At 38.1% G+C, this 27,590-nt stretch overlaps 1 protein-coding gene across 1 annotated transcript in view; it reads left to right on the top strand.

Annotated features, from left to right (window-relative positions):
* Window positions 1–27,590, top strand: part of CDKAL1 (CDKAL1 threonylcarbamoyladenosine tRNA methylthiotransferase) — a 432,229-nt gene that overhangs the window by 268,877 nt on the left and 135,762 nt on the right. Inside the window, exons 10-11 of the mRNA XM_075704904.1 lie at window positions 2,066–2,232; window positions 19,560–19,705. Of these exons, the coding sequence (XP_075561019.1) occupies window positions 2,066–2,232; window positions 19,560–19,705 (313 nt within the window). The remainder of the gene's footprint in view (window positions 1–2,065; window positions 2,233–19,559; window positions 19,706–27,590) is intronic.

Genomic DNA, 27,590 nt, shown 5'->3' with positions numbered 1-27,590 from the left:
CGTGGCTCTCTCAGCATGAATTATTCCCATTGCTTGTTGTTCAACACCCTGATCGGAGAGCAGATGAGACAGTTATTCCTGTTGTTGCTGATTTACTATTACAGCTGCATCCTCTTCATGTGATTTAGTTTGAAGTTTCAGCCCACCAGGGGGCTAATGGCCCCCACCTATGCAGCTTTAAAAGCTCACTGTTGTTTTCCACAGGAATGTTATTTCCATTCCTAGCCAGTGATTTATTTTTTTTTCCTCAATGATCGTCTGGTAACTGTGAGGCAGTATTCCATTAGCCATTTTCATGAAAAAAAAACCCCAAACAAAACAAAAAACACCAAAAAAACCTCAAAACCAAACAAACCCAAAACCCACGCAAGTATTTAGATTGAAAGCTTAAAAATGAGAATTACTCTGTTTCAGTAGAAACTCAGCAAGTACATGACTCTGGTTTGCAGTGTTCTAATGGCTATTGGAGACAGATATAAAAAACGCAACAGGACATTAGCCATCGTTCAGATCCTTTACGTTTCTCTTATTTTTAAAATGTAACATATGTAGTTTGCTTCTTTTTTCCATATCTCAGGAAAATGTAGGGCAGGCACAAACCCTAGGGTATGTTTCATAGTATGGTACTGCCTGGGGTGAGATGAATTCTGAAAACATTAACAAATGCAGTGGAATCCAAGGTGTGACTGTATGCTGCTAGCAAATTCTGCATACCTGATCAGGCACGGGGGAGCTCAGTTTGAGTGTGACTACAAAGTTGTGACTGCAAGCTGGATAACCAAAGAGCAGTACTTCAGGAATACTTTCAACCAGGCTTCTTACAAGAACAGAATTATGCGTCTCTTTCACTAAGTTGTTCTTGAAGCAAAACTTAAAAAGTGATGAGTTTCTTGGTTTACCTTTCATTTTTAAGTATTCTTAGTTCTAAATAATTTCTGTAAAATTTCTGGCTTTCCATTTTTGTTACTTTTTATGTGGTTAAAGCCTGTGTACATGTTTGGTTTCCTCACCTTAAGTATATATTTGTAATATAAACATCTGCATTTTGTGATATATTCTCTGCTGGTCCAAAGAGTGCTTTGATGAATTATGCACCTTCTAGCGTTTGGACGTTTTCTTTACTGGTTCATCATTGGTATTAGAAATTTAGCTCTTCACTGAGTTAATGGTATCTTATTTCACTGGGAATCACAGGAGTCTTCCTCCCAGCCATCCTGTTTTCGATGGCTTATTTCTTGCTTTGGGGTGGTGAGGAGCGGGAGATGGATTGCATTGCAAAAAGGATGGAAGCTGGGCAGACTGGTAGAAGTGGGTGCGTGAAACCTCATTGCTTTCAACTATTATTAAAGGGTGGTGCAATCTTTCCCCTCTTTGAGCAGGAGGATATTATTACCAAATATCAGTGTTCAAGGTCACTACTCTTTACAATACAAATCAAATATACTACTTCCTAAGGCCCTGATTGATGGAAAATAAAGTATTAGCTGCCAGGAAACAGGTTTTCCGACACTATCACTCAGTCACGCAGTGGTCACTAACCTTTTCAATACAAGCGTAATATTGCATTGCTAATTGTATCACTTAAAGAATACAAGTTTTTAATAGTTATTCCACTGCGCTTTAGAGCTATTTTTGCTTATTGGAAGCTTACCAGTTAATAAGTTAACTACTAGTAGCAACCATTAATGCAAACTCTTTGCTTGGGTAATGTCGCTTGCAGTGTTTAATGAAGTAGGCTCAAAAAAATAGAGCAGAGTACTAGACTTGACTGACTTGCTCTAGAGGCAGTACAGAATTAGTCATTGGCTGTGAATGTTAATCACTCCACAGCAATGATAATTTACAGCATTGTTGTAGCACTCTTGTGCTCATAAAATGAACTTAATAACCCACCGCTACCCATGGGATAAGCCTTCCTCCTCCTTCCCTCCCCCTTCCAATTGAATACCCAGTCTGGCTGCATAATAGCCTTGTGAAATACTGCATTAAAAAGAGTGAGCAGCTGTATGATAAAATAAACAGCTCTAAACCAGATTTGTTAATTATCTCTTTCTTTTATTCACAGAGGGTGTTTGTGAGATATGGCTGACCAGTGAAGACACAGGGGCTTATGGCAGAGACATTGGCACAGACCTCCCTACACTTCTGTGGAAGCTGGTTGAAGCTATTCCTGAGGGAGCTATGCTAAGGCTTGGCATGACAAACCCTCCCTATATTTTAGAGCATCTGGAGGTAAGGAAGAAAAGAGAATCGTTTGTATGCCAGCATAGACGTTCATTGAGTGAGTCAGCGTGGAACCTTGCGTATAGTGCATTTCATTTTAAGCGGTAGCTTAGAAAAATTACAGACTTCAAGTAAATTTATAGAATTAGACTAATACTGTTAAGCCATTTGCCTGACACAGCAAGTTATCAAGATAATAAGATATTCAAATCATTGTGGAATGATAATATTACTGAGGTCTCTGACCTGTGGAGCTTTATTATAGTGATGTTGCATTTGTGTGTATGTCTAGTGTTTTCGGGAACTAAAGGAAATTTCATTAGCAGGCAATGGACTATGGGATTGAATTTGTCTTCCTGCTACACCTCAGACAAATATTTCCAGAAACACTATGTGCTGGTCTCCCTCAATGACATATTCATTATCCTATGTCAAATGCTATTCTGAGAGTGTGTAGAGCTTCCATGATAAGAAATGGAAATTCTAAGTGTATATCTGTGTTAAAAAAAATTGTAACAAAGTAGTTCAATGAGATTAGAAGCAACAAAGTGTACAACAATGTGAATTTGAAAGAATATCATATGTATGCAGAGCAGGAAGTGAGAGTTTTGTCTCAAAGATCAGTTTGTTTGGTTGGATTCTGTCACCAAATGAATTTACTGAAATTCATAGGAACCATTTATAGAAAGAACCTAACTTTAAAGAGGAGGAAAAAGCAGCAAAGGATATTGCTTAAGGGAACTTTTGTAACCATGTGCATCAGCAATGTCGAGATAAACAGCTGGTGTCCATTCTGCTTTCCCAAAGATATTATAGAATTAATAGCTGCACTTATGTTTTCTTAAGATGTCAAGGACAGTATTTTCTCACCAGAGTGCCATAACTGCACTTTTCCCTATTGAAGCACATGGGATAGAGGAATCTCATCTTGATAGGAATAAGCAGTTTTTCACTTCACCAGCTAAAGAATGCAAGCTGTAAGAAATTTCCCAGGCTGCTATTTTATTCTTTGGTTTAACATACGCTTCACTAAGATAGAGTCTTAACAACATACTGAATAGAAATCTTTAGGAAGTGGTTTGGTTGTGTTTCTTGGAGCTTTGCATTCTGTCTCGAACTCCCATATCTGTCACAAGTCTTTCCTCTTACTTTATTTTAACATTTTTTAGTATCTTGCACAAAAGCAAATCAAGCCTTTAGCAATTTTCACAGTTAGAGTCTTTGCTTTCATTTTTAACTCACATTATTAAAAGTGTTTTGGCATAGAGTGCTGCTTTTGTCACTGCTGCTCATCTTATGAGTACTCTCAGAAGCTGGTGGGGTTTTTGGGGTTTTTGTTTTTTTAAATAATCAGTTGCTGGAAATAATAAACTGCTCTGCCCAGCTAAGGGGCACTGTAGTACTCTTAATGTGATGTCATCTGAGCAGGTGGAAAGTATATTGCTTTCCTTCAATCAGTAGCCATCTTAGTGAGTGTGAGCATGTCACATATCTGTGAATAGTTTTGATTTATGTTCTCTAATCTTACTATTTCTAAATTTTCTAGAAAGTGCTGTAGGTAAGACTCCCTTTGACCTGACTCATATTCAGGAAAAGTGCTCTAATCTCTTTAAAAATGGACCTTTAAGTGTGATGGCAGAGCAAGAGGAATTCATGAAAGCCTATTGAAAATGTGTGTCTTGACATTGCTGTGCAGAACATGTTATAGCTACACCAGCCTTTTTGTACAACAGCAAAAACTGCTGTTGCTTGTCCTTTAAAGTGTTTCATACAATTTCCAGTTTATATGATGGTTTTTTAAGGATTATTTAATAACATTACTGTGTTTCATGTATGACCAAGAATTTCTCAGCTTGTAATTTGGTAAAATAATTTGGATGATTTGTCAAACTAAATTTGTAAAAATTTTTTTGCCTTCTGCATTTTTGTCTAGTCCACTTTTCCAAGCTTACCAGACTTGTATCTGAAAGATCACTAGGGACTGTTGGCAGTCTCCTGTATACATTTCCACCAGACAAAATAAACTTTTTATGCGTAATGTGCTTTTAAATTTCCAGGTCAGGAAAGGGTAAAACTATGATTTGTTTAAAAAACAAAATAAATTAAATGAGAAGTTGATTAACCTTCGTATCAGTTGATTAGGATAAAACCCAGATGTAGTTCTGTTGTCTCCTAAGAAAGGTATGAAGCTGTGTTATTGATTGCAACCATCTTTCATTAATTGTTTTAGAAGTTGCTGCATTTTATTAATTTGTTAGAAGTCATGTTGCTAACTAGGATGATGTTTGACTTTCTGCGAAAAAATTTTACATGGGAAAATGTACTAATCGTGTGCCACTTTTTATGTCCAATGCAAAGGAAAATGTTGTTTCAATAGTGTATCATTTTTAAAAATCAGAAATTTTCAGCAGTTGCGTACAACTGTACATATGGAACTGCTAGGTAAGGGTTTATTTCACTTTAGTAACGAACACAGGTCTGATAAGTAGCATAGAGCAACAGCATCATGTAAAAGCATAAATTAGTTTTAAGATCTGGACAGAGCTTCCCTAGAGAATCAGCCTAAAAGCAATGATTTTGAATAATTTACAGTTTTTGTCATATTTATTGGAGCTTACCTGCAGGTAAAAGGTTTGGCCAGTTATATGTCTGTCTTACTCTTGTAACCTCCAAAGCTAACAACAAAGTTTATGTAAATATATTTGTTTTCTCCAGTAACAGTCACAGAATCATAGAATCACAGAATGGTTTGGGTTGGAAGGGACCTTAAAGATCATCTGGTTCCAACCCCCCCGCCACAGGCAGGGACACCTTCCTCTAGACCAGGTTGCTCAAAGCTCCATCCACCCTGGCCTTGAACACTTGCTTGCAGGGATGGGGCACCCACAACTTTTCCAGGCAACCTGTTCCAGTGCCTCACCATCCTCATAGTGAAGAATTTCTTCCCTATATCGAATCTAAATCCTACCCTTTCTCAGTTTAAAACCATTACCCCTTGTCCTATCACTACACGTCCTTGTAAAAAGTCCCTCTCCAGCTTTTCTGTAGGCCCCCTTTAAGTACTGAAAGGCTGCAATAAGGTCTCCCCGCAGCCTTCTCTTCTCCAGGCTGAACAACCCCAACTCCCTCAGCCTGCCCTCATAGGAGAGGTGCTCCAGCTCTCGGGTCATTTTTGTGGCCCTCCTCTGGACCCGCTCCAACAGGTCCATGTCCTTCCTTTGCTGAGGGCCCCAGAGCTGGACGCAGTACTCTAGGTGAGGTCTCACCAGAGCAGAGTAGAGAGGCAGAATCACCTCCCTCGACCTGCTGGCCACGCTGCTTTTGATGCAGCCCAGGATTTTGTCGGCTTTCTGGGCTGCGAGCGCACATTCTTGGCTCATGTCCAGCTTTTCATCTACCAGTACCCCCAAGTCCTTCTCTGCAGGGCTGCTCTCAATCCCTTCATCCCCCAGCTTGTATTGGTATCGGGGGTTGCCCTGTCCCAGGTGCAGGACCTTTTACTTGGCCTTGTTGAACCTCATGAGGTTCACACAGGCCCGCCTCTCAGGCCTGTCAAGGTCCCTCTGGACAGCATCTGTTCCCTCCAGCATGTTGACAGCACCATGCAGCTTGGTGTACCTTACAGCTTACTCAGTTGTAAGTTAAATGTTTTAAAAATACCAGTTTCCAGGGACATTATGTACACTTTTTTAAATACTGACTTGTAGTATTGCATGAACTCCTCTATCATTAGAACTGGTTTTGTAGTTAGATATAAGTTTTATAACATTTCACAAATACCTGTTTTCCTTCAAATAGCCGTGTATTTTAAGCTCTGATCATTCAAAGCATCAGGTCACTGGCTTGCTTGTGTGCTTGGAATTCACAGGTTTCTTTTACTCTTTGCTGGAGTTTCTGTACCTTTCAGTTGTCAGAATGGGAGGAGACGGGAAATAAAAAGAACAGGGATGTGCAGATTAATACCGTGAGTTGTAGATGGGGCACCTGCAGCAAAAGCAAAGAGTTCCTCAGACCACGACGACAATGCTAATGTCCTCAATGAATGAGGAAAAAGTTGCACCTATGGGTAACATGGCTAAATAAAGGACTAAAAATTTAAAAATGTATCGCTTTATATACAACTGAAGCCTGAGTTGCACATACTGTTTTAGCAACGTGTGGAGTCATCCACAGAGGGGAGGTATCTTGAGTGCTGTGTTTTGCTCCCCTTGCCCGACACCGCAGTCATTTGAAATATGCCCAGCTTATATTGTTTGTGTTGCTCAGGTGGACCTTTAAGATGTAGCCAGACATGAGGTACCTCAGTTACTTATTAATTAGTGTCTTGATGGTTCACAGGAAAATAGATTGTATCCACTGACTAAAATAATACGACCTTTTCATACTACACATATTTTCTGTATGTAGGTGGAATAGCTTTCTCCTTCATTATAAGATACTTAGCCCACTTTTTGATAAACTGCTTATAGATTTAAATTTATTTCCAAGTGCCAAAATGATTACGGGTTCTTAATTTTTCCTCAAAATATTATTTCATAAGCATACTCTGAGATATTGTCTGCTTAGAAAGTGTACAGTGGATGGGATTATGAGCAGAGATCTGTTTAAGCTGTTGGCAACATTTCCTTTGTACTGTGCCCCCAGGTCTGTGGCTGGGCTTTGGCCCTGTGAGTCTTCTGACTCATTAGTATAATGGCCACACTCATGGGTTCCCTGGAAATAAAAATGGAGCATCAGAAAATACCACTCATCTTGGGAGTGTTTCATCTGTCTCTATCTGGGAATCAGTCTCTTAGTATCCACTAAGAAGTGTCAGCCAACAGCTCTGCTGTTCCGCTGATGCTGGAGGCCAGCATAAGGGGAGGAGGACAAGAAGGAGGAGGAGGAGGAGGAGGAGGAGGAGGAGGAGGAGGAGGAGAGCTTCCCTTGGGTCAGGAGTGGTGCGACTAGAGCAGAGGAGGGGGCAAAGGAAAGCTGTGGGTGCTTGTAACTGGCCTTGAGGCTCTCATGCTGGAAGGCTTGGTAGATTTCGGGGCCTGGGCCAGTGGTCATTCAAACTCAGGTTATTATAGGTAGGGAGTCAGTTTAAGTTTTCACATGATTTAAAATACCGAGCATATCCAGCACCTTCAGATACTAGTCAGGTAAATGCTGTTCTGTCCTTAAAGTTGTTTGTCATTTCAGGGGAGGCTGTTAATCTCATGAAAATCATGATTATACTTGTGTGGTACTGTCTGACAATTCAGTACTTTTAGGTTCTTATTCAGAAATATGGTGCTAATAGTGCCTTATGTACTTAGAGATGATGTAGCATGAACAGTTTTGGGATGAGAAGCAACCATATGTTTTCAAATGATAAATTCTGCATTCAGTTGGGCCTTCTTGTTTGTAAAGAAAGAATTATTTGGAACCATGCAGTGTTTTATAGTCATGCAAAGTATTAAACACTTTTCAATATGCTGCATACTGGGCTAAGTCATTAGAAAAAGAGCCTTTATGACAGTTATTCCAGGTATAATCTAAAATACTAAATTTTTTATCTGCTGTTTTCATCAGCTGCAGATAATGTCTGCGCTTACATTAGTGAGTAATATGAAACAATAAGAGCAGATCAGGAAATTGCAGAATTTGGTAGTGAAGCCACTGTATCTACATTATCTGCATTTTGGAGTCCTTACTTGAATACAATTCTTATCCCTGGAACCAAACTTTCTCACTGCCCATGGTCCAAAGCTGTTTCAAAGGCAGATCATTGGTTTGAATCCTTCTGTTCCCACCAAGGGCTTGGAGCACATTTGCTGTGAACCTGGAGTATGGCCACTGCTCTGATTTCCTCAAGAAGTGAATTTAGTTTGCCCACCCCAAAGTCACCCTGCAGACTGAACAAACCTATGGCCGGGAAGGAAGCGTGGAAAATTGTATTTTACAATTTCACTGCTGCTTTCAACCAGCTCATTAATGTGAACACAGCTGATGCTAGTATGATTTCTCCTACATGAAGGTTGTTGGTATCGCAGAGAGGGTTATTTGGTGTGTTTAAAAAAACTGAAGGACCTGAGACCCCAACGTTGTTTCTCTTAATCATGGTACAAAGACTGAGGAAGAAGTTGGAGTTTGCAGTTTAGGTACAGAAGACATCCTCAGTTTTCCTCTCAGACAAAATCTGGCCAACCAATGGAGATAGTATTGTGTTTTTCAAAGTGCTCTCTCACAGTCTTAGCAGTCTGTTTGAATGTATACATCATGAAGCCTGTAGCTTGCTTATTTGAAGTTTGGTCTCAAACGGAGATTTCGAGGTATGTGCCCTTGTCCAGTGTGTGTCCTCTCTTTAGTATGTTGATGCCACGTGGCATTGAGGAAAACTTGGGATTTTGTCTACCTGGCAGAAAATTTTAGTAAACGGACATGAACTTTGGTCAGCTCAGAATTTTTTTTATTTTATAAAATGTTAAAGGTGAAGGAAAAGGTTAGCATTAGGATGCATTTTATAGTCCTAGCAAAACCGGCAATGAATGCTCATGTATACAGTTACCTTGTGTGCGCTCTTACCCACATGTATTTGCACAGAGCTACCGTTCCAATTACGCAGACTGCCAGATGGCAAAGATGTTATGGCCTGTAGTATCAACATGTAGCAAAAGTACATAAGGTATACATCCTGCTTTAGAAGTAACCTCGAGGCATTTATTCTACAATCATATTATGGAGTTATTGGCTAGTGCTCTAGTGAGGGTGTTTTACACCCACTTGCAGTGACTGATGGAGAGGAAGGGTTGGGAAAAATCCATTAAAACAGTAGTAGTAGATAAACAGTGAACAGGAGCTAGTCTGAAAAGTAAAAAATGAGGCCAAATGTATAGCAGGTTGAAATGAGTTAATGTTAGAGGGATAGTCTTAGAGACTAATTTTTTCCTTGAATATATTTCACTTTTCTGTAGGTTTTTAACTTCATTTTCTTGTTCAGTACCTGGGGCTCTGTCCAAATGGAAAGGGAATGCAGATCATCCCAACTGTAAAAGGGCAGGGGCTCGCATCTCAGCCTTAGCTTACCTCCCTTGCAGATTTAACACAAACTGTACTTTCAGAGTTGTCTGGGATTTTAGTACAGCACTTTCTGTGAGTGATGGGATGCTTCCAAATCTGTATAAAGGAGGCAGTTCACACCTGCCATTCCCGTAAGTGCTTAATTTCACATGACTAGATGAGTAGTCGTCTTTGTCACCTGTCAAAATGAGTCTGTCTCAAACCATACCATATGCCATCTGTGGGCTTTATCTCCGTTATTAATTCAGGACATTTGAGTGATCCATCAACCACTGAGATGGAGTCTGCATGGCGGCAGTGTCTTTAAATGCATAAGGTGTGCCAAGTGTACCACGAGTCGCAATAGTACTTCTTTGCTCTTTTGCTTTGATTTTTCATGTCAGCTCGGTGTTTATGTTCCTTAACCTCATTGAAGCTGATACCCTACAGATGGCTTCCTCAAATGTGCCCTGACACAGCACATAGATATGCATTACAGTAAAATTACTAATTCGTTTTTCTGTTTTCCATATTGTTCTTTTTTCCTCTGAATGCACCGAACATTTTTGAGCATTGTGCATAAGCTCAAGTTTTGAATAAGCTAGAGTGTAAGCTGATTTGAAATGCTTTTAAAAAGGATATAATATGCACACATTGTTCAATGGCAGATAAAAGGACAGCATGATTTCAGGAATTAAAAGGCCTTTAGGGCATGTATTTGCTTTGTTTCTAGTAATATTTTTGTCATTTTCATAGACTGCTGCATTTGAAAGCCCCAATTAAAATCCGTTTATTTGACCAGAAAAAATGAAAACTGTGTCATACATTTAAATAAATGAAGAGTTAAGCCCCTGACCTCTTATTACTGTGAGTTTTGTAGTGTTTAGTCGGTGGACCAGGCAACTTTCCCTTGCTGTAAATACACAGTTGTCTCTATGCAAACTGTGTTTGTCTTGCTAACAGTAAAACTGAAAGAAATCTCAGATACTAAGGGGAGGAAGAGAGGGACAGTTGCATCTGGGCTTTTAGAAAAGGAAAAAAGAAGGGGGGGGGTGTGTGCTTACTTTTTCCTTTGGTATTATGTTAAATGCTTATTCATCCTATGGAGGCTGCAAGTGCATCTTTGCTTACCCTGTGTGTTCCAGCTTTTTATTTTTTTAGTACTAAAATAATCTCTCTCCTGTTCTTACTCTTAAAGTGTTCTTTGTCTTTGGCTTTCCAAATATAGCGCATTTCCTTGAAATTACTCCTTAAGACATAGCGTCATGGGAACTTTTTTACTGGTGAACTCACCCCAGAGTGAATGTATATTTGGATATCATGGGGTTAAGAAAGGGATGGATCTCTGCTGTTCTTTGAGATACGTTTTGTCGCACCACTTTCGCTATTCGAGGGTTTTAAGATCTCAGACTCAGCAGGTCCTAATGTCCATAAATGCTCAGTGACATGTTTGCTGCCAGCTGGTGGAATATGATTTGGCTTAATAAATGTCAAAATAAGAACACATCTTACTCTTCTTGAAGGTTTTATGTTGCATTTGTGAATCCTGGGTGTTCTTAAAAACCTTACAATGTTATTGTATTGGGAACTTGTATAAACAACAAAGGTTTGCTTCCAGATATTGCAGAAGGGAATATTTGTGGTGCTGGGGATGAAGCTCCTGTTCTTTGTAACACTAGTAGAAACAATGCTTTGAGAAACACAGAGAAAGAACTGCTTTTATTTATGCAAGATTCAGTTCTCCATCAAAACAGTATATTTTATGCATGCATCTAATGCTCTGCAGTATTTAATAATCTGTGCATAAAAATTGGTGTTGCAAAAAGGGGTTAACATTAAGTAACACATTGCTTGTCCAGTTAAAGCTGTGCATGTTAACTGTACCTTAATTATGATTTGCTCACATGAATGTTTCTCTTGCTTGTTAGATATCACAAGAATTAAGAGTATTTAAATGCAGACAGATCCACTCTCAATCTTGTGTTGTGTCAGGTTGTCTGTCAATTACTTGTAATACTGTCTCATCCCAGCAAACCTTTGGAGCTGTGGCTTACTTCGTTGGTGGATTACTAGCAGAAAATAAAAATCACCATTAATTGTGTGGTTTGTTCAAAGAATGGGTAGTACATATATGGGAAACTGCATTTTTGCTAAATAAAGCGGGAATTTTAGCAGTTACCATGCGCTTCAAGGCATTGGGGTAGAAGCTGTTGTCAAATATATAGCTTGCATAACAAACTGTGCTGTCTTCTTTTAATATTTCTGCCTTCATTGAGAAACAAATAAGATCTTACTTTCCTAGTTATTTATATTATAATGAGTAAAGTTCTACCAACTACTCTCCATGCTGTTCCAAAAGTTTCTATTTAGTTTAGATGCATAAACCCCTTTGTTTTCTTTGATAGATGAGCTGTCACATTCACTGCGCTTTGCAACATCATCTACATAATCTTCAGTAAGACTGCTTGCTTCATTAGGCTTTGGCATTTGTTTAAAAAAAGTTTGATTTTTTTTTCTTTTGCGGTGATTATTCTTCAAAAATGAGGAAAAGGAAATAAAATGTGTTCTAGAAAGTTTAATAAAGCTGCACATAATATTGGCTTTGCATTCCTGTACCATTGTGAATTGAGGAAAAGACATAAAATCTCTTCTACCCAGTCTTTTAATTCAATTAGTTTAGTTATGTTAAATGTGCAAGAGCTGCCGAAGAATGCATTTTTATTCTATTTTGCTATGAAATTTATCTCAGCGAATTGTATTTCTACAAAAGAAAGCAAGCGATTGCACTTGCCTAAAGGTTTAGGATTTGATTAAAACCTTCTGCTATTTTCCTTCCACTGTAACCTGCTAAAGCAGATGCTCTTTTAGGTATTGTACTTGCTTGTTTGAAATAGAGGGAAACAATAGGGCGGCTTCCTGGCACTGATCTCGGTGCAGCTGAACTCTGATGGGGTGTGCCATTCATTCATTCTGTGACTTCCTTCTGAGCAGAAACCATCAATTCTTTTACATCATACAGGATTCTCATTTTTGAGGTGGTGAACAAATGCATAGTATGGATGAAACTAGCAATCTATTTCACTCAGCCAGGTTTCTGAAGACAAAAAGGTAGTGTGACAGTCCTACTCACCTGTTGTGTGTGCTTCTCTATGCTTTAATTCATTTACAGGGTTTTATTAGCATAAAATATGATTGAGACAGAGAGTTATTTAAAGTAGCAGTGTGCTGTTGCAATAAATCACCTTTTTAGGGAACTAAAAGTTTTGCAGTAAAAAAAGGAGTATTAATTTACTTCTGGAAAAAAATATTTCATTTGAGGAGTGCTTAATGATGAGAAATTGGAGAGCGCCATGGGGAAAATGAAAAGGTATGTATTTTCTTGCACATCAAAATTAATCATTTCACAGGGAATTAGCATTAGCTATTTGGCTGGATAGCTTTAAGTCATTAAGCCATCACTCTAGCCAGTAATTAAATGTACATTTTACCTTAAAGTGAATCTATGTATTGAAACTGGACAAACAGCACTTGGAAGGTCCACAAAGTCTCTTTGGGGTTGTAATGATGGCTGCAGCAGCAACAGTAACAGTTTTCGTCTTTGAAAGCTCTGAACCATTTACTGCATGTTTCCAACCACACAACTTCCGTCAGTTCGTGTGGGAACTGAAGGTGCACAATACCTTGAGGAAATCAGTGTGGTACTACCCAATGTAGATGCTGATGCTTTACATTTTACCTGATGCAAAGTCACTCCTACTTTAATATTGGAAGCAGGCTGTGATAGGGATACCAGTTTTCTTATCATGCAGTATTTCAGCAACCCAGGTTAGGATATCTGTACTGGGAATTACTGTTTTTATCAGATAAATGCAAAAAATGGTACTCTACAGAGGCTTTTTCTATTCTTGGGGATACCGCGTATATCCAGGTTAAGAGTCATGTCTTGGAGAAACACATATGTGCTTGTTAACTGAATAGGAGAGCTCTTGATATTTCTGTGTTTAAAAGTAAAAATCAGGTAACTAGCATCTGTTGCTGGGTGTTCCCTTGTTTGTGCACTGACTCATGGGAAGAGATGCAACAAACCTCAACTGAAGCTTTGAACTATGAAATACAGTATTGTATTGTATTGTAGTATTATCTGAATGTCACTTTTTTGCAAGAACTCCTGTTAGCCTGTCCTCATTTTTAGTAAAAGAAGATGTGGCAAGGTTTTGAAGGCATGTAGGTTTTCATTTGGCTTGGTTTGTTTTTTAAGAGATTAGGCTTAATACGTAGCCACAAGGGAGAAAAAATTGCTTAGCCTCGTGAGGGTTGTCCGGTTTACGAGGTTGGAAGCAGTAGAGAGATCCCACACCTAGGAGAACAGCTGGGAACAGCTAGGGCCGAGCGTGTGGCCATCACGGCTCGTTCTCCTATCAGCAAATCACAGCTTGCAGTCTGGTTTGTATCCACTTCTAAGGGTGGCCTGAGCTAATACCAGTTTTTTGTTTGGTAATGTAGAAGGCGTTTTTCCCCTATGACAAAACAGATTTTTGTCCTTCATCTGGCAACCCAAAGATTTGATTTTAAGGTTCAAATTACATTGGTCAGAATTGTGTGGGCTTCTAACTGCTCTGGTGTGACCTCCCTTTATCCTAATGATAGGATAAAGACCTGGGCATAAGTCTTGTCATATTACATGGGATGGGGGTTGCCACTAAGCTTGCCCATCACGCAGCTCGATTACATCTCCCCCACTTCATATACAGATGAGAGGGAGGCATTGCCTTCCAACCAGTGTCTTTGGGGAGGTGTGCAATTATACATCCTACATGTTCTTATTCTTTGACGGCCCCATTACTCATGAGGGGGGCAGGGCTGGGGGGAATGTTCCCTGTTCATTAGTTCTAAGAAAACTGTTACGGGCTTTCCAGACTTGATCATACTGTGTCATCGTTGCCACGCCTGCATCACTAGATCACATCTGTTCCTGAACTGTACTACAGCAAAGGAATTTATAGAATGGACCGCAGCCACTTGATTTTTGTCCAGACCATGCTGGTGGTGGCACCGCTGGGCTTCTGAAAGACAACAGTCAGCAGACACCCCTTGTGACATATCCCAAACTAACATCTGCCGCAGGGGGAAGAAGTTTTGAGGGAGTGCCATTTTGTCATGTTTCCATATGGATGAGGGTTTCTTTGGGCTTCTCTGCTGGCAGAGGACAAAATCCTTTTGCTAGGAAGTAAGTATTTCAGATCATTGTGACTCAAACATGAGGCAAAATTCAAATACTGGATTTTTGCCTACTTTGGGTTAGAGAAAAGAATCACTGTCTGAACAGCTTGCTGGTACTGACATAAAGATGCACAGATATTTACGTTTATTGTCTCTGTGATTCTCTATGGTTGTGTGTGGTGTCGTTACAAACAGAAAGATTGATTTTCTGGTTAGGTGGTTAAATTTGTGTATTGTAATTGCTGGGATAGAATATACTGACTAGATAAAAATCTTCCTGGCAGTGTGCCTTGTGTTCTGATGTACTCCAGCTGCTAAGAACTGGAAAAAATTATTTCCTATGTGATCTATATGTGACCAGTATCCTAAAGGATATTTCACATACATTGTTAGATTCCAAATGTTGATGACTTTTATTTTTTGTAAAGTCAGCTTAAAACAAATTGTGCTACTCTTTGACCTTTTCATTCCTACATGAAATGTCATTTTCGTGTAGTGCTTCCCTTCATTCATAGACGTATTATTAGATTCCAGGGCATAAGGGGAAAAGGCAATCAGCTGTTTCAGTCATGATTAAAGACAGAAATTTTCTTTCACAGTCGTATAATTTGAAAAAGTTGTTCCTTTATTGTTTCCAGATGGAAATAATATTTTATATTGCATTTTTCCTTCTAACTGAAATATGTGATTATATTTAGTAATGCAAAGCACTTTGTAAAAAAAAAATGTATATATATATTTATAAAAAACAACAGGAAACAGATGTTAAGCTTAGAATGTTGAGACGCTGTAAAGTATAATTACGCATTAGCCCATGATGTCCTTGAAGTTCTCTCTGGGATAGTAACTAATAGTTTTATTAAGTGATGAAATCTAGTATTCTGTGTGCAATCTGTGGTGTGGGAAAATCTGTCAGCATTGACTAAGTATGACTGTTTAGCGCATAGCTGTAATTTCATCAAACCTGTGTGGTAAAGTACTTCAATGTAGTTTTAGGTATAGGGAGGATAAAAGGTAAGACTGGAACAATCTTACCTTAAAGCTCTGAGTTAGAATGTGATGTTTATATCTGAACACTTACAAAGTTTGGAAGATTGATTTATCCAGATTTCTGACATAATGATGCAAAACTTCTGTTTAGTTCATTATTCTGTTTCCTTCTGAACTGCTCACTCCAAGTTTCTGGTTACAAAAGGTAACTTTAAGAACACCAGTGGTACTTAAAAGTGAATGACAAACAGTGGGTCATCAGATACTTCTGTCTTGTGTTTGGTTTGTGTTAATAATTTGTGTTCTGCTAAATTCACCAAGTTAATAGTTACGATCCTGAAGTACTTGGTGGTAAATCAGTTTATCAGTAGTGTCTTTGATTTAGATCTATGCCTGAAAATAGAGGAATATACTCATAGAATCATAGAATGCTTTGGGTTGGAAGGGACTTTTAGAGGTCATCAAGCCCAACCCCCCTGCAGTGAGCAGGGACAGCTTTAACCACATCAGGTTGCTCAGAGCCCCATCCAACCTGACCTTGAATGTTGCCAGGGATGGGGCCTCTACCACCTCTCTGGGCAACCTGTTCCAGTGCTTCACCACCCTCATTGTAAAAAACTTCTTTCTAATAGTCCTCAATAGGACTTCAGTCCTTAATGCACATGCAGCATATTTTGTGTAGCTTTACATATAAAAAGTAAGCAAAGAAAGGACTTCACGGTAGAAAGAGTTGCTTGCAACCTCCTTTTCTCTAGAAGGAGCTTTGAGTGTCCAGAACATACCTGAAACCTGTGACCACAATAACTAGGCTGTGTTAGGGTTTCCAGATACGTAACGTGCATTGTACATGCATTTCTGACATGTATGACGAGCAATTTACTTTCTAAACAAAATGATGGAGTGTAATTATGAATAATGGTTTTGAGCTTACTTTCATGGCTCTTACTGCATACAAGGACCTGTAGTGACAGTTGAAAAGTTCAGTTAATTAATGACAGGGGTTTTGTGTCCTGTTAGTACAGCACCAAGGGAAATGACTTTAAATGACAACAATTGTGTTCTTAATCCTGAAGGATATCGACAACAGTGATTGCAGAAGCCATATGATTTCTTTTTTTTTAAATGGGGGATACCTAGAAGAAGCAGCAGTTCTGACTAGAGCCTTGTTTAACTATGGCTGCTGAACACTGTTGGTTTAGTTCCTCTTACAGAAAGTGTAGCTGAAAGCTCCCTCTTGGCCACATCCTGCTGAAGCAGATTGAATGTGGGACCAGCAGGATTCTGCATGTCAAGCAGCTAGTGGGTTTGGGGTTGGTTGGGTGGCCTTTTTTTTGAGATCCTCTAGATAGGAAAACACTTTTCAGATTTTAGGATTTGCTTTTCACTTTTCATACTTTGCAGCAAAATTTTCATTTTTTTTAAGGCAAAAAAGAGAGGAAGACAAATGAAACCAACACTTTCACATAGCTAGAGAATTTTCTCACTTGTGACTTTAAAAACCAAAACTTTTGTGGTAAACCAAGGCAGTTTCTCATTCTTTACTATGTATGGTGTCTTTAACATGGATAAATACAAGGTAGTAATGCTTTTTCTTATTAGTTCCTGCTGGCCTGCAATGTGTGGCTAGTTTTGTACACAATTTAAAAGTAGCTACCATCATGGAAGGAGTCAATCCCTATTTTAAGGTTAAAAAGCAACCCTTAAAAAATGTAATTGTTGTTTAGTATGAATGCAAAGGGGAAAGGACAAAATCTTAAATTTTTAAATGTAATATTCCTTGTGTTTGTTTGGGATAGAAATCCGGTTTGTTTCCTATCAAATGATTCTCAGCCTTACAAAAGCTGGAATAAAGTAACACTTTTGTGGCTAGAAATTCTAATAAATAGTTTATTACCTTTAAAAAGAATTCGCAAAGTGATCACGTATTGAAGGGACTGTTACCCGGAAGATGCCAAATTTGAGAGGAGTGAGAATTAATTTTTTTTCTGTGTTGTAGGGTGAGTTATTTTTAAGAACTTGTCAGATTCAGAAATGTGTTATGAAACTTGACGTTTATTGGTTTCTTAGATCATAAATCTGTTTTTGAGGATTGAGTGAAGTGCTTTGAACTAGGAGATAAGCAGAATAATAGGCTTGTGGTACATAGCTTAGGTTCCAGCCCTTTTGCCATTTCCGATATTTTGGAAACGTATTTTATTACTGAGAAGCAGAAAAATCACAGATGACTACTAGGATGCTTCATATAAACTACGTTTACAGTATTTTCTAAAGCTTAAAAGAGAATGAAAGTTTTCCGCATTTTGTTACTTTATTTTACAGGACTTGTTCTATGCCGTTTAATTTTGAACATATATTCTAGCTGAACAGCTAAAATTATTAAGGGCGTGGGCAAATGGTTCCATTTGAAATGGACACATAAAATTTGTATGGATGCATACTGGCCTTTTCTTTACTCTTTCATTCATAAAGCCAGCTACCTCCAGCTTCCACTAGAAAGCCAGGTTCACTGCACACAGCCTTTCTGTGCATCAAATTGTATGCCATCCATTATCAGTATAGCTATTACTGTAATGTTTAGTTTACATACCTGAGACAGAGTAGATATCCCACTGAATAATGTAACCACTTCTCTTAGACATTTATGTAATATGATCTTCGACAGAAACATTCAGAACTGCTTTCAAAAGTGATTTGAGAGAGTTCAGGTTTTATACGCATATGTTTGTCAAATGAAAGGTGCATGTTGAGAGAGAGTTTTTTCTTCTTCCTCTAAAAATCAATGCTTTTAAAAGGCAGGTACCTGAAAGTTAAAAGGCACGAGAGTGTTTGCTTTCTCTTTTAACAACCGAGGCCAACCTTGTAGAAATACAGAGGGAAAATCTAGGTGTGTGACTAATATTGCTGATTAATGATCTGGGAGGAATTTGTAAATAGTTGCAACTTAACAGCTAAGTCTGGCAGCAGTATGTGTTGTCCGACAGAGTATCTATGCTGTCAAAGAAAACAGGAGAAATGGTCTGAGGGAGCCTGGCTGGAGCATGCAGAATATACATGGCAGAAGAGCAGGCAGTGCAGCGCTCAGTCCCAGCCCGTGTCCTGTGTGCTCACTGCATGGGGAGAAAGGGAAAACCTTAAGTGAAAGCCCGGTTGTGTGTGTACTATGGCTCTTTGTCCGAGTTCACTTATTTTTTGCAGGGTAAAGATTAACAGGCCATATTATACCATATTGCACACAATCTAGATGCTGTTTTGTCTCAACTTTTAAAAATAAACTTTCCTGCTAGACTGTATGTCCTTAATTGTGTAAATAATACCAATGAAAGAAACGTGACTGCCATAGTCTATTCCCCATCTCATGTTCCATCACCCTGCCAAGCCTCAGTCGGGGGTTTGGTTTGGCTTTGATTTGGGGGTTTGTTAGCATTTTGCTATTACCTTTACTGTGTTTTCCTTCTGACCTTTTGTATTTGTACAGAATGTGTAACATCCTCTGCCTCTTTTCAAGCTGTATCTCTTGTTTTTAACGGCTCCCTGATTAATTCTATCCATTTTATAGCCAAACACTTTTAATACCTGGGGTCTTATCTCTGAAGTAACACAAGTAACATATTTCAGACCAGTATTGGAGCAGGCTTGCAAGTAGCCAGATATACCTTAATTAGCAAATGGCCAATTTTAAGGATACCCCAATTAGAGACATTCTCATATTGGTATCTGAGAACTTATTTGACTCTGACAAGAAAGCAGCTAAGCCCTGTTGTCTTCTGAAACTGAAAAAAGCCACCATCTGAAAGCAGCAACTTTCACAATACTTTGTCTCTTATATTTTCTCTTAATTGGATAACCATTACTATGTAGGGAATGTCATCCCTGTCTCAAAGAAAATGCAATCCCATAGCTTTCTTCTTATTTTCTTTAAAACCAAAATTGCTTCCAAATATTTTCACCTGTCCCTACTGTTTCAAATGGGGCCACCGCAACACAGTATTGTTTGGGTTTCAGAAGTATTGCTACTGATACTTAAACATACATTAATTTAAAGGAGTCTTGTGTATTGTTTTCATAATGCTTTAAAGCTTTTTTTATTTATTAATAACTCTTAGGAAATGGCGAAGATTCTCAATCATCCAAGAGTATATGCTTTTCTGCACATACCGGTCCAGTCAGCCTCTGACAGTGTGCTCATGGACATGAAAAGAGAATACTGCGTGGCAGACTTCAAACAAGTAGTGGATTTCCTTAAAGAAAAGTAAGTCTACTAATATTTGAGAAAATAACAGTGTTGGTTTTTTTGCAATGTCAAGAACATGTGGCTGAAAACACAATTACTTGCAACTTCATAATTAAGGTATGAAAAAGAATGAGCTTCTCTAAGCTTTCAAAGTCTTTGAGTTTTCTGTAAGCCCCTTGATGTGGTTTCCCCATTTGCTTGGGCTTTTATAAGCATCTTAAATCTCTGCATGACATGCTTTTAATTTGTCAATATATTCCTAATCTTTTTCAAATAATACATTCTTAAATTATTTTTTGTGTTTAAACTACTATACGTGGACTGCTTGAAGTTAAAGTTATTGAAGTCTTCTTTAATGTGGCTTTTGAATATTGTATACTTTGTGTACTGGAGATGATCCAGCTCCAGCAAATTGGAATGGGTTTTTTTGTTTAGTTGGTTTTGTTTGGGGTTTTGTTTTTAATAAGTATTTTAGGTCCTATAGCTGATGTACATTTACATCAATATAGTACTCTATAGCTTGCTTATGGGACTGATGATTTCTAGGATAATTTCAAAATTATTTCCCTTCACAACAGAGCTAATTGTGAGAAAGAAAAGAGTATATCATAATGCGTTTACTTATGCTCACCTGAAGTTACGTTCACCTGCAAAGCTTTTGTAACTACAAGTAATAATTTAATATCCAAGGAAGTCTTTTCTTAGCTTTTAAAATTTAATAGTGACATATTTTGATGCATAGTTCTGCACCAATTGTCCTAAAAATAGGTGTCTGGAGAATTTATTTGTCACCTTGTTTGGCTACTTTCTCTCTGCTTTTCTTGTTGTTTGTGTGCTCGTTTTAAGGAATTAAGGGCAGTGAACTTGTACCTTTGACTCTTCAATTGCATTAAAATACTTGTACATTAAAGAATCAAATTTTCATAATCAATTTCTCATGATCATTGAAAAATCCAGCAGTCTAGCTGTGTAAAACATGTCATGCAAGAGCTGCATGGGAATTATGATACATAAGAAACAAAAGCAAACTGTGACACAATAGAATCTATTTTGCAAACTGTATGTGTAGTTTATAGGACATTCCTATGCATCTAGGACAACTGATGGAAATGGAGTTGCTTGTTATCATACAGGTTGATTGGGCGTTAATTTTCCACCCTAAACAACGCACATGAATTCTTGGCACTTAATTTTCATGTGACTATGGGTCAGTGTTAGTTTTTAATTAACAGATATATTGTATTCCCACGTATCTTAAGTGGGAACTGTGTCAGTTTATGTTTTACTTGACTTGAAGCTGATTCATTATGCTCTTCAGTAGTTTTAGCATTGGCAGCTATTATCATAACAGCAGCTGGATTTTCGATAACCTAGTATAGCTGGCATATGGGAATTTATTAAATCGTTCAGCTCTTGCACACAGAAAAGAGTGAATTACTTAATATCCAAATTTAAAACAGCTGGTCATTAAATATACAGTAATCCATGACATACGTCTTTTTCCACAGGCTTTTTTGTAGTGAACTTAACAAGGAAGAAATAATTGGTTTGATGTCTTAATTTTAAATAATAATAAACTTTATTTATCCTGCTTATTAAGAAACTACCAAATTATCTAGTAGTTCCTGTTAGAAAACAGTCTCCAAATATTAAGATGGAAAATTCTTTGTACCATATGGCAGCAGGATGAGGAAGCTATGCAAGGCGGAGAAAATGTTTTGGATATTTGAACATGTGCACATCTGTAAAACTAATTTTTTTTTTTTTCTTTTGCACTTAAGAGCATAGTGTCTTCATTTGTAGTCTCTCCTCTTATGGCAGCAGCCAGCTATTACATTCCCATATAGATATTCCCATAAAGATCTAGCACAAAGTTTGCCAGGACTTAACATTGCTGCAGCCAACTCCAGACCTAGAGCCAGAATAGCTAAAATTAAATATGTGTTTGAAATACTTTAATAGCCAAAAGGGATTATTTCGATCTTCCATATATCAAAAAGGAAAAATAAAACAGAAGTAGAACCCCCTATATCTCCTTTTTCTATTCCTAAGGCCATAAAGTCATCTAGAAGCTTTCTACGCAAAATGTATAGGGTCTTATCAGTAGATTCCAAATGGCACCTTCGTCTCTAAAACATGACATCTGCTCTGATAGTATCTTCACCTAAACTCTGTTAAATCAATAATTGTGTGGGCTGACCAGCTGAAGAAGTAAAGCCACACATCAAGGAATTACGTGGTTATCAGTTAAGCGCTTAATAACTTGAGTTCAAACATCTAAGCAAATAAAAATGAAGTACAGCACATAAAAAGTGAAGGGAAAAGGGAAAAGAATGAGCCATGTCATCTTTTTTGTTTTGGAACCCCAAAGACAGTGAGTGATTCCTGACTCTTCCTTTTCTCAATCAGGCCAACAAAACGCTCTGGGACTTTTTTCCCCCAGAAGAAGGAGCAAATGCCTTTCCTTCCTCTGGAGAGCCAGGAGTGACTGCAGAGGTATCTCCTTCTGAGAGTGGGGTTTTATTCATATCCTGCTGAGCACAGAACGCCTTACAGAGAAGCTAGAGTTCTCCAAAGCAATTACTTTTTGTGTCACTCACTTTTTAAAAGAATGGAGCATTCCAGACCCTCTGGGACTGTGAAGTTAGACATGTCACTTTTTTCGTCTCTTTTAGGACTCCTTCTTCAGCAGGAAGCCGAGAAATGAACTTTAAAAGTTAGTATTGATGTTCTAGTGCAGTCTTTTGATATGAAACACTTTGGTTTTTAGAGCCACTCTCCCCAGCCAGGTGACAACATTTTTGGTTTATTATGAAGGTCAATAGCAAAACAAATAGAATATAAAGCTAGAAACACAAATTCATTAGACTGAAAAACTGAACTACAGAAGTCTTGTTTTATGGTTTTTTAGAAATCCCTTCTTTGATATTTTGCAGTTTTTTGCACTGAAATTTCAGTAAATTCAAGTATTCAGAAAAACTCAACTGTTGTGCGCTTGATAGGTCAGTAGCTGATCTACAGATATAATAAGTGATATATTTACTGAGGATTTATTTGTAAATTATTCTAGAGAACCACAGCATAAAGGAAATGAGGATACACTGATTAATTTAGAAGGTGGTCCTGTACAACTTTTACATAGTCTGTAGGGACTAGAGACTAGTGCCCTAGTCTGTAGTCTTTAGGGACTAATACAGTAGTCTGGAGGGACTATTTGCAAGACTGATTCCTGGATGAGATACTAATTTCAATGTGTTTGCAACTAAATACAGGAGCTTTGGAAATTGCTGCTTCCAGATAATAATCCAGAGACCAATTTAGTCTTATATCAGAAAGTCTTTTAATTGTGGTGTCATATCAAAATGTGATTTGTTTTTCAAGTGATCTCAACTTTCAAGATTCCGCATAAATTATATTTCTGAAAGGTGATGTTTGTAGTTGCAAAAAGAGCAAGACTGCTTTAATTATCTTGAAGTTTTGAAACTTAATCCCCTGAAATTTACTTTTGCTGATAAAAGCAAACAAATGGAATATATTTTATTTAAAGAAACCTGAGATCTGAATGTCATATTCTGTAATTGCTTGAATAATCAGCAATGTGAATATATACACATTAAAAAATCCGTAGACTGGTAATATGTTTTCCAAATTTCTTGTTTGCTGTTGTTGACCGTACTACATTCTTTTACCTTTCTGGTTTGTGAAGCGATTGTGATGTGCATCAAAGTTTATGTTAATCTTTCCCTATTACTGCTGCTTGATAAGGTGAGAGAATTGTAAAACCAAAATCTAGATTCCATGAATAAAAAAAGTAGAGAAGTTTAGAGCTAGGCTGCAACACTATACCTTTCTGTTTTGGGAAATAGCATAATGCTGAGGGAAAGCCGGATTTCCCTCAGATTTTGTTTTTGTTTGTGTTCTGAGATAGGAGCGTAATATTAATTGTGGGTGGCTGCTGCTGTTCACTTGAGATTGTCTCACAGTTCATACTGGAAACATCTCAGCTTTCCAATACCATCTGAAAGCCAGCAAACTTGGGCTGCCAGAGGGGGCGAGCCGCAGCTCTGTCAGGCAGAAAGTTCTGTTCTTTTTTGCACTATTTCTCTCTTCTCCATTAAAATCAGACCTACTAGTAACCCTGTCCTAGCCTCGGTTACTTTCAGTGGTAATCAAGTATCGATTTCTCAGCATATATAGATACATAATTACATGCAGTTGGAAAAAGAATGTAAAGGACCAAAAGTAAGTGAGTGCAGTGGAAAATAAATTGCAAGCTTGGAAGGAGATTAATCACTCAGGTGTAAACTCAAATCTTAGTTGCCCAGCAATTACAGACAACTGCTGAACATCTGAAGAAACTTGGAGATACTGTCCAAATTGAGAGGTGTTACATAGTCCTTTGGGGCAGCTGGCTTCAGGGAGGCTCCCTTCTTCCCTGTTGCTTTACAAGGAGCTAAGCCAACAAATGGTAGCTTCAGCAGCTTCCTAGGCCACCTCTTAATTCTGTCTTTAAGGATTTGGGGGGATTCAGCAGTGACTGTCTCGTGTTTCTTTTGGTCTGCCCTGACTTTGTCTCTTTTGTTGCAGCGGCAGCCAGGCTGCATCTGCTTGGACGTTTAGACAGGCTGCCTCAGGGTAGCGTAGCGTGGCTGGGAGCAAAGTGGACTCCGCTACTCTTGCCTCCCAGTCATGCTGTACATCCATGCTAGTCTTAGTTTTTAGAGCAAAATTTTGAGTGTCTGAATGAAACTTTTCCATAGTCCGCTTTCTCAATATAATTTCATCCCATGTGTTTCAGTATGGCTGCTCTTGCCTTTCTGAGCAATTTCACAAGCAGTAATTTGTTTCCCAGGTTCTAGTCTTCTGTTGTGACCTTGTTCTTAATCTGGGCATCGTAACACGTATCATAAAAGCTTATGAGGGCAACCGGCTGTTTGTCATGGTCTCTGTCTGTATTTCTTGCGCAAGTGACTACCTTGCCATCCAGAAGTCTTCTGCTTGAAAATTTTCTCTATTTTCCAATAGCTAATTTTTGACTGAAATAATGAACAGGGAAGAAATATCTTCCCAAAAGCTTGTTTCTAAAGACTGTTATCTGGATGATCAAGAAAATTCTGAACACCCTAAATAACTGTAAATTATCTTCTGAAAAATGTCTGTATAGTAAGCTCCTGAATATTAAGTCCACATTGAAAGATAAACGGATAAATGAGTCATCGGCAAATTTCCAGCTATTCCAGACAACCTGTGGTTTTGAAACTATCCCAGCCCTTGTGGCAGTAGTATTGTCTTTATCACTTTATCATGGCAGTTATTGAAACTAGAATTTGAAGGCAATGAATAGAATAATTTTAAAATAACCATTTACTATTTTTGCATACATTTTTCTACTCACTTTCAAAATGCAGGTAATAATGAGGTATACTATAACAGCTTCCTCACCTTTTTTACAGCATGAATGTGTTTTATTTTCTTCCTGAAAATGCACTTTTGTTTCTCAGAGAGAGACATCATTGAGCTCATTTTGCAGATGTGCAAATCGTGGCCCTAACAAACCGTGACAAGTCTTTCAGATTTAGGCTTTTTTTAATGGGTTTTATAGTACATCTGTTCTGTCAGTCTAACTACTGCAAATGCAAATGTCATCTGTTCAAAATCCTTATGACGTTTTCTGCTAAAAAATTGCTGAGTGTATTTGGTACTTATCTGTAATTTTATACCTCAGTCTCTAGACTCTTCTCTTTACTCTGTCTTTTGTCTGCGCTTGGAGTCTGAACTAATCACTTTACCAAATGTGTGTGTCTTTTTTTTTTTTTTTTTTTTTTTTTTCGTTTTAAATGAATTGAGTGTCTGTAAAAAGTATTGAATTAGCACCAAAAACTAAAATGGGGGGGGGGGGGGGGGGTGTCACCAAACAGACACAGCACAAAAGTAGATTCACGTTTGTGTCTAGACTTCACCCTAGTGATCAGTGGTGTAGTCTTATTAGATGGACTACAAGCTCCTTTTACCACAGGATTGGTTTTCTTTAGGTGTCGTGAAATTTAAATTTGGGCTTACATAAAGCACTTGCTAAATTTATTCTTCCTGCCTTACATTTGATTCACAAGGTCATGTAAAGTGATACAAGTAGGTGAGAGGTTTTAAAGGGTGCTGAACACCTGTAGATCCATGAATTTCATTAGGATATTTTGAATATTTAGTGTTCAACTACCTAAATTTAAAAAGTATGTTTTTCTTTGGTACTGACTGGAGACAGACAAATATTAGGCATTCCAGGATAGCTTTTTTTTTTCACTGTAACATTAATCCAACCAAGCTGAATTTCATTTTAGGAGCGCAATCTTTCCATTTTGGCTTGTACAGCACTTCTTTGCCCCTTTCTCAGCAAATGCCTTATTTTCTAGCAGGGAAATATACTGAGGAGATTTCCTGGAGGGGGAATGGAAGGAGGGAACGAAGGTCGCTTACAAATATCTGCATCTTTTTAATCTCCTGTCTCCACTGTTCAACAGATTGTTGAATCAGACTCGTTAGTTCATGGAGACACTTCTTACTGCCACGGTTTGCATAATTAGATCTGTTGCCACTTTATAAATTACTGGTCACCATTTTAGAGCATAGTCTTTCACGCCAAATGCATCAAGGATGTTAGGGTTTTCTCGGCTGTAGGCTCTTAGTTGTTCTGTTGCTTGTACGTCAGAATGGCGTCTGCCAGAAGTGCATGCTTTTTTCTACTTGTGGTGGTCCCGTGCCTCGTAAAGCGTAACTGTTAAATTCTTTCTGTAACAGTGCTGGGGGAAAACATCATTTGCTGGAAGGTGAACTAAAAGCTGCAGCTGAAGTTGGGGTAATGTGAAAATTGCATTAGGCTTGTTGGGATTGTTATTTGTAGAACTTTATTATAGGCACTTGAGGAAAAAAACCTGTTAATAGCGAGTTAGCAGTTGGGTCATCTGTATGAACAACATGAACATTTTATCAAGTTCACTTTACAGCCTTCACTTTCTTATATGTGTGTATAGATAAGGAAATTATTAGTCTCTGTCTGTGCAACTGTAAAAACCTAGCCTGGTAAATAAAGTGCCCAGGATGAGCACAGCTTGCTGAGTGCAGCCTTAGTGGGCACACAGGGCATTTGCCCTTCGGGTGCTTTGAGGTCACAACACTGTCATGTTTTTCTCTGGACAAAGGTTGGAGGAATAATTTTTGGGATGGTTGCTGGAGAGAGAAGATATGCCTCCTAATTAAATGGAAAAATTATTTAGTCCTATTATTATACTTGTCAGAAGGTGGCTTACTTTTTTTAACATTTAATGTTTATGATTTTGAAAAGTTTGGTTTCACTTACTGAGATACTATATTAGTCCAGTATTTTAAAACAACATAACTGAAATCACTTATTTGATTTTTCTGTATCAGCTGATAAGCGCTGATTGAAGTTACAACTGTGTCAAGCTTTCAGGGAAAATATGTTGGAAAGAATGACTGAAGAAAAAAAAAAGCAATGCTTCTATAGCTGATCAGTACCTTTAATGGTTGTTTTCTTTAACCCTAAAATGGTTAAATGAAGAAAACTAGTAAGTGGAAATATGCAAAAGTTGTTAAACCTCTTTAAAAGTGTAGCTATACAATTAAAACACCATTGCATGCAATCGGCACGATAATTCTGCTACCCAGAGGTTTTCTGTATACATTCATTTGGGGACTGTGATACAGATTACTTTGAGGAAGCCCAATTTTGTATTCATGTGCATCTTATACTGGTCTGTAAACTGTACTCATGAGTTGATGATTCACCTCTTTATAATGAGAATGAAATTTATACTTGTAAACTTTATGACATGGCAAAGTAATCACAAACCCAACATTTTAAAAGGTTTGTGCGTAAGAGTAGTGGCTA

The sequence above is a fragment of the Pelecanus crispus genome, chromosome 2 (assembly GCF_030463565.1).
Source record: "Pelecanus crispus isolate bPelCri1 chromosome 2, bPelCri1.pri, whole genome shotgun sequence".
In the NCBI taxonomy this organism is placed as follows: Eukaryota; Metazoa; Chordata; class Aves; order Pelecaniformes; family Pelecanidae; genus Pelecanus; species Pelecanus crispus.
The sequence above is the reverse complement of the archived record's forward strand: the minus strand, read 5'-3'. Positions and strand labels throughout refer to the sequence as shown.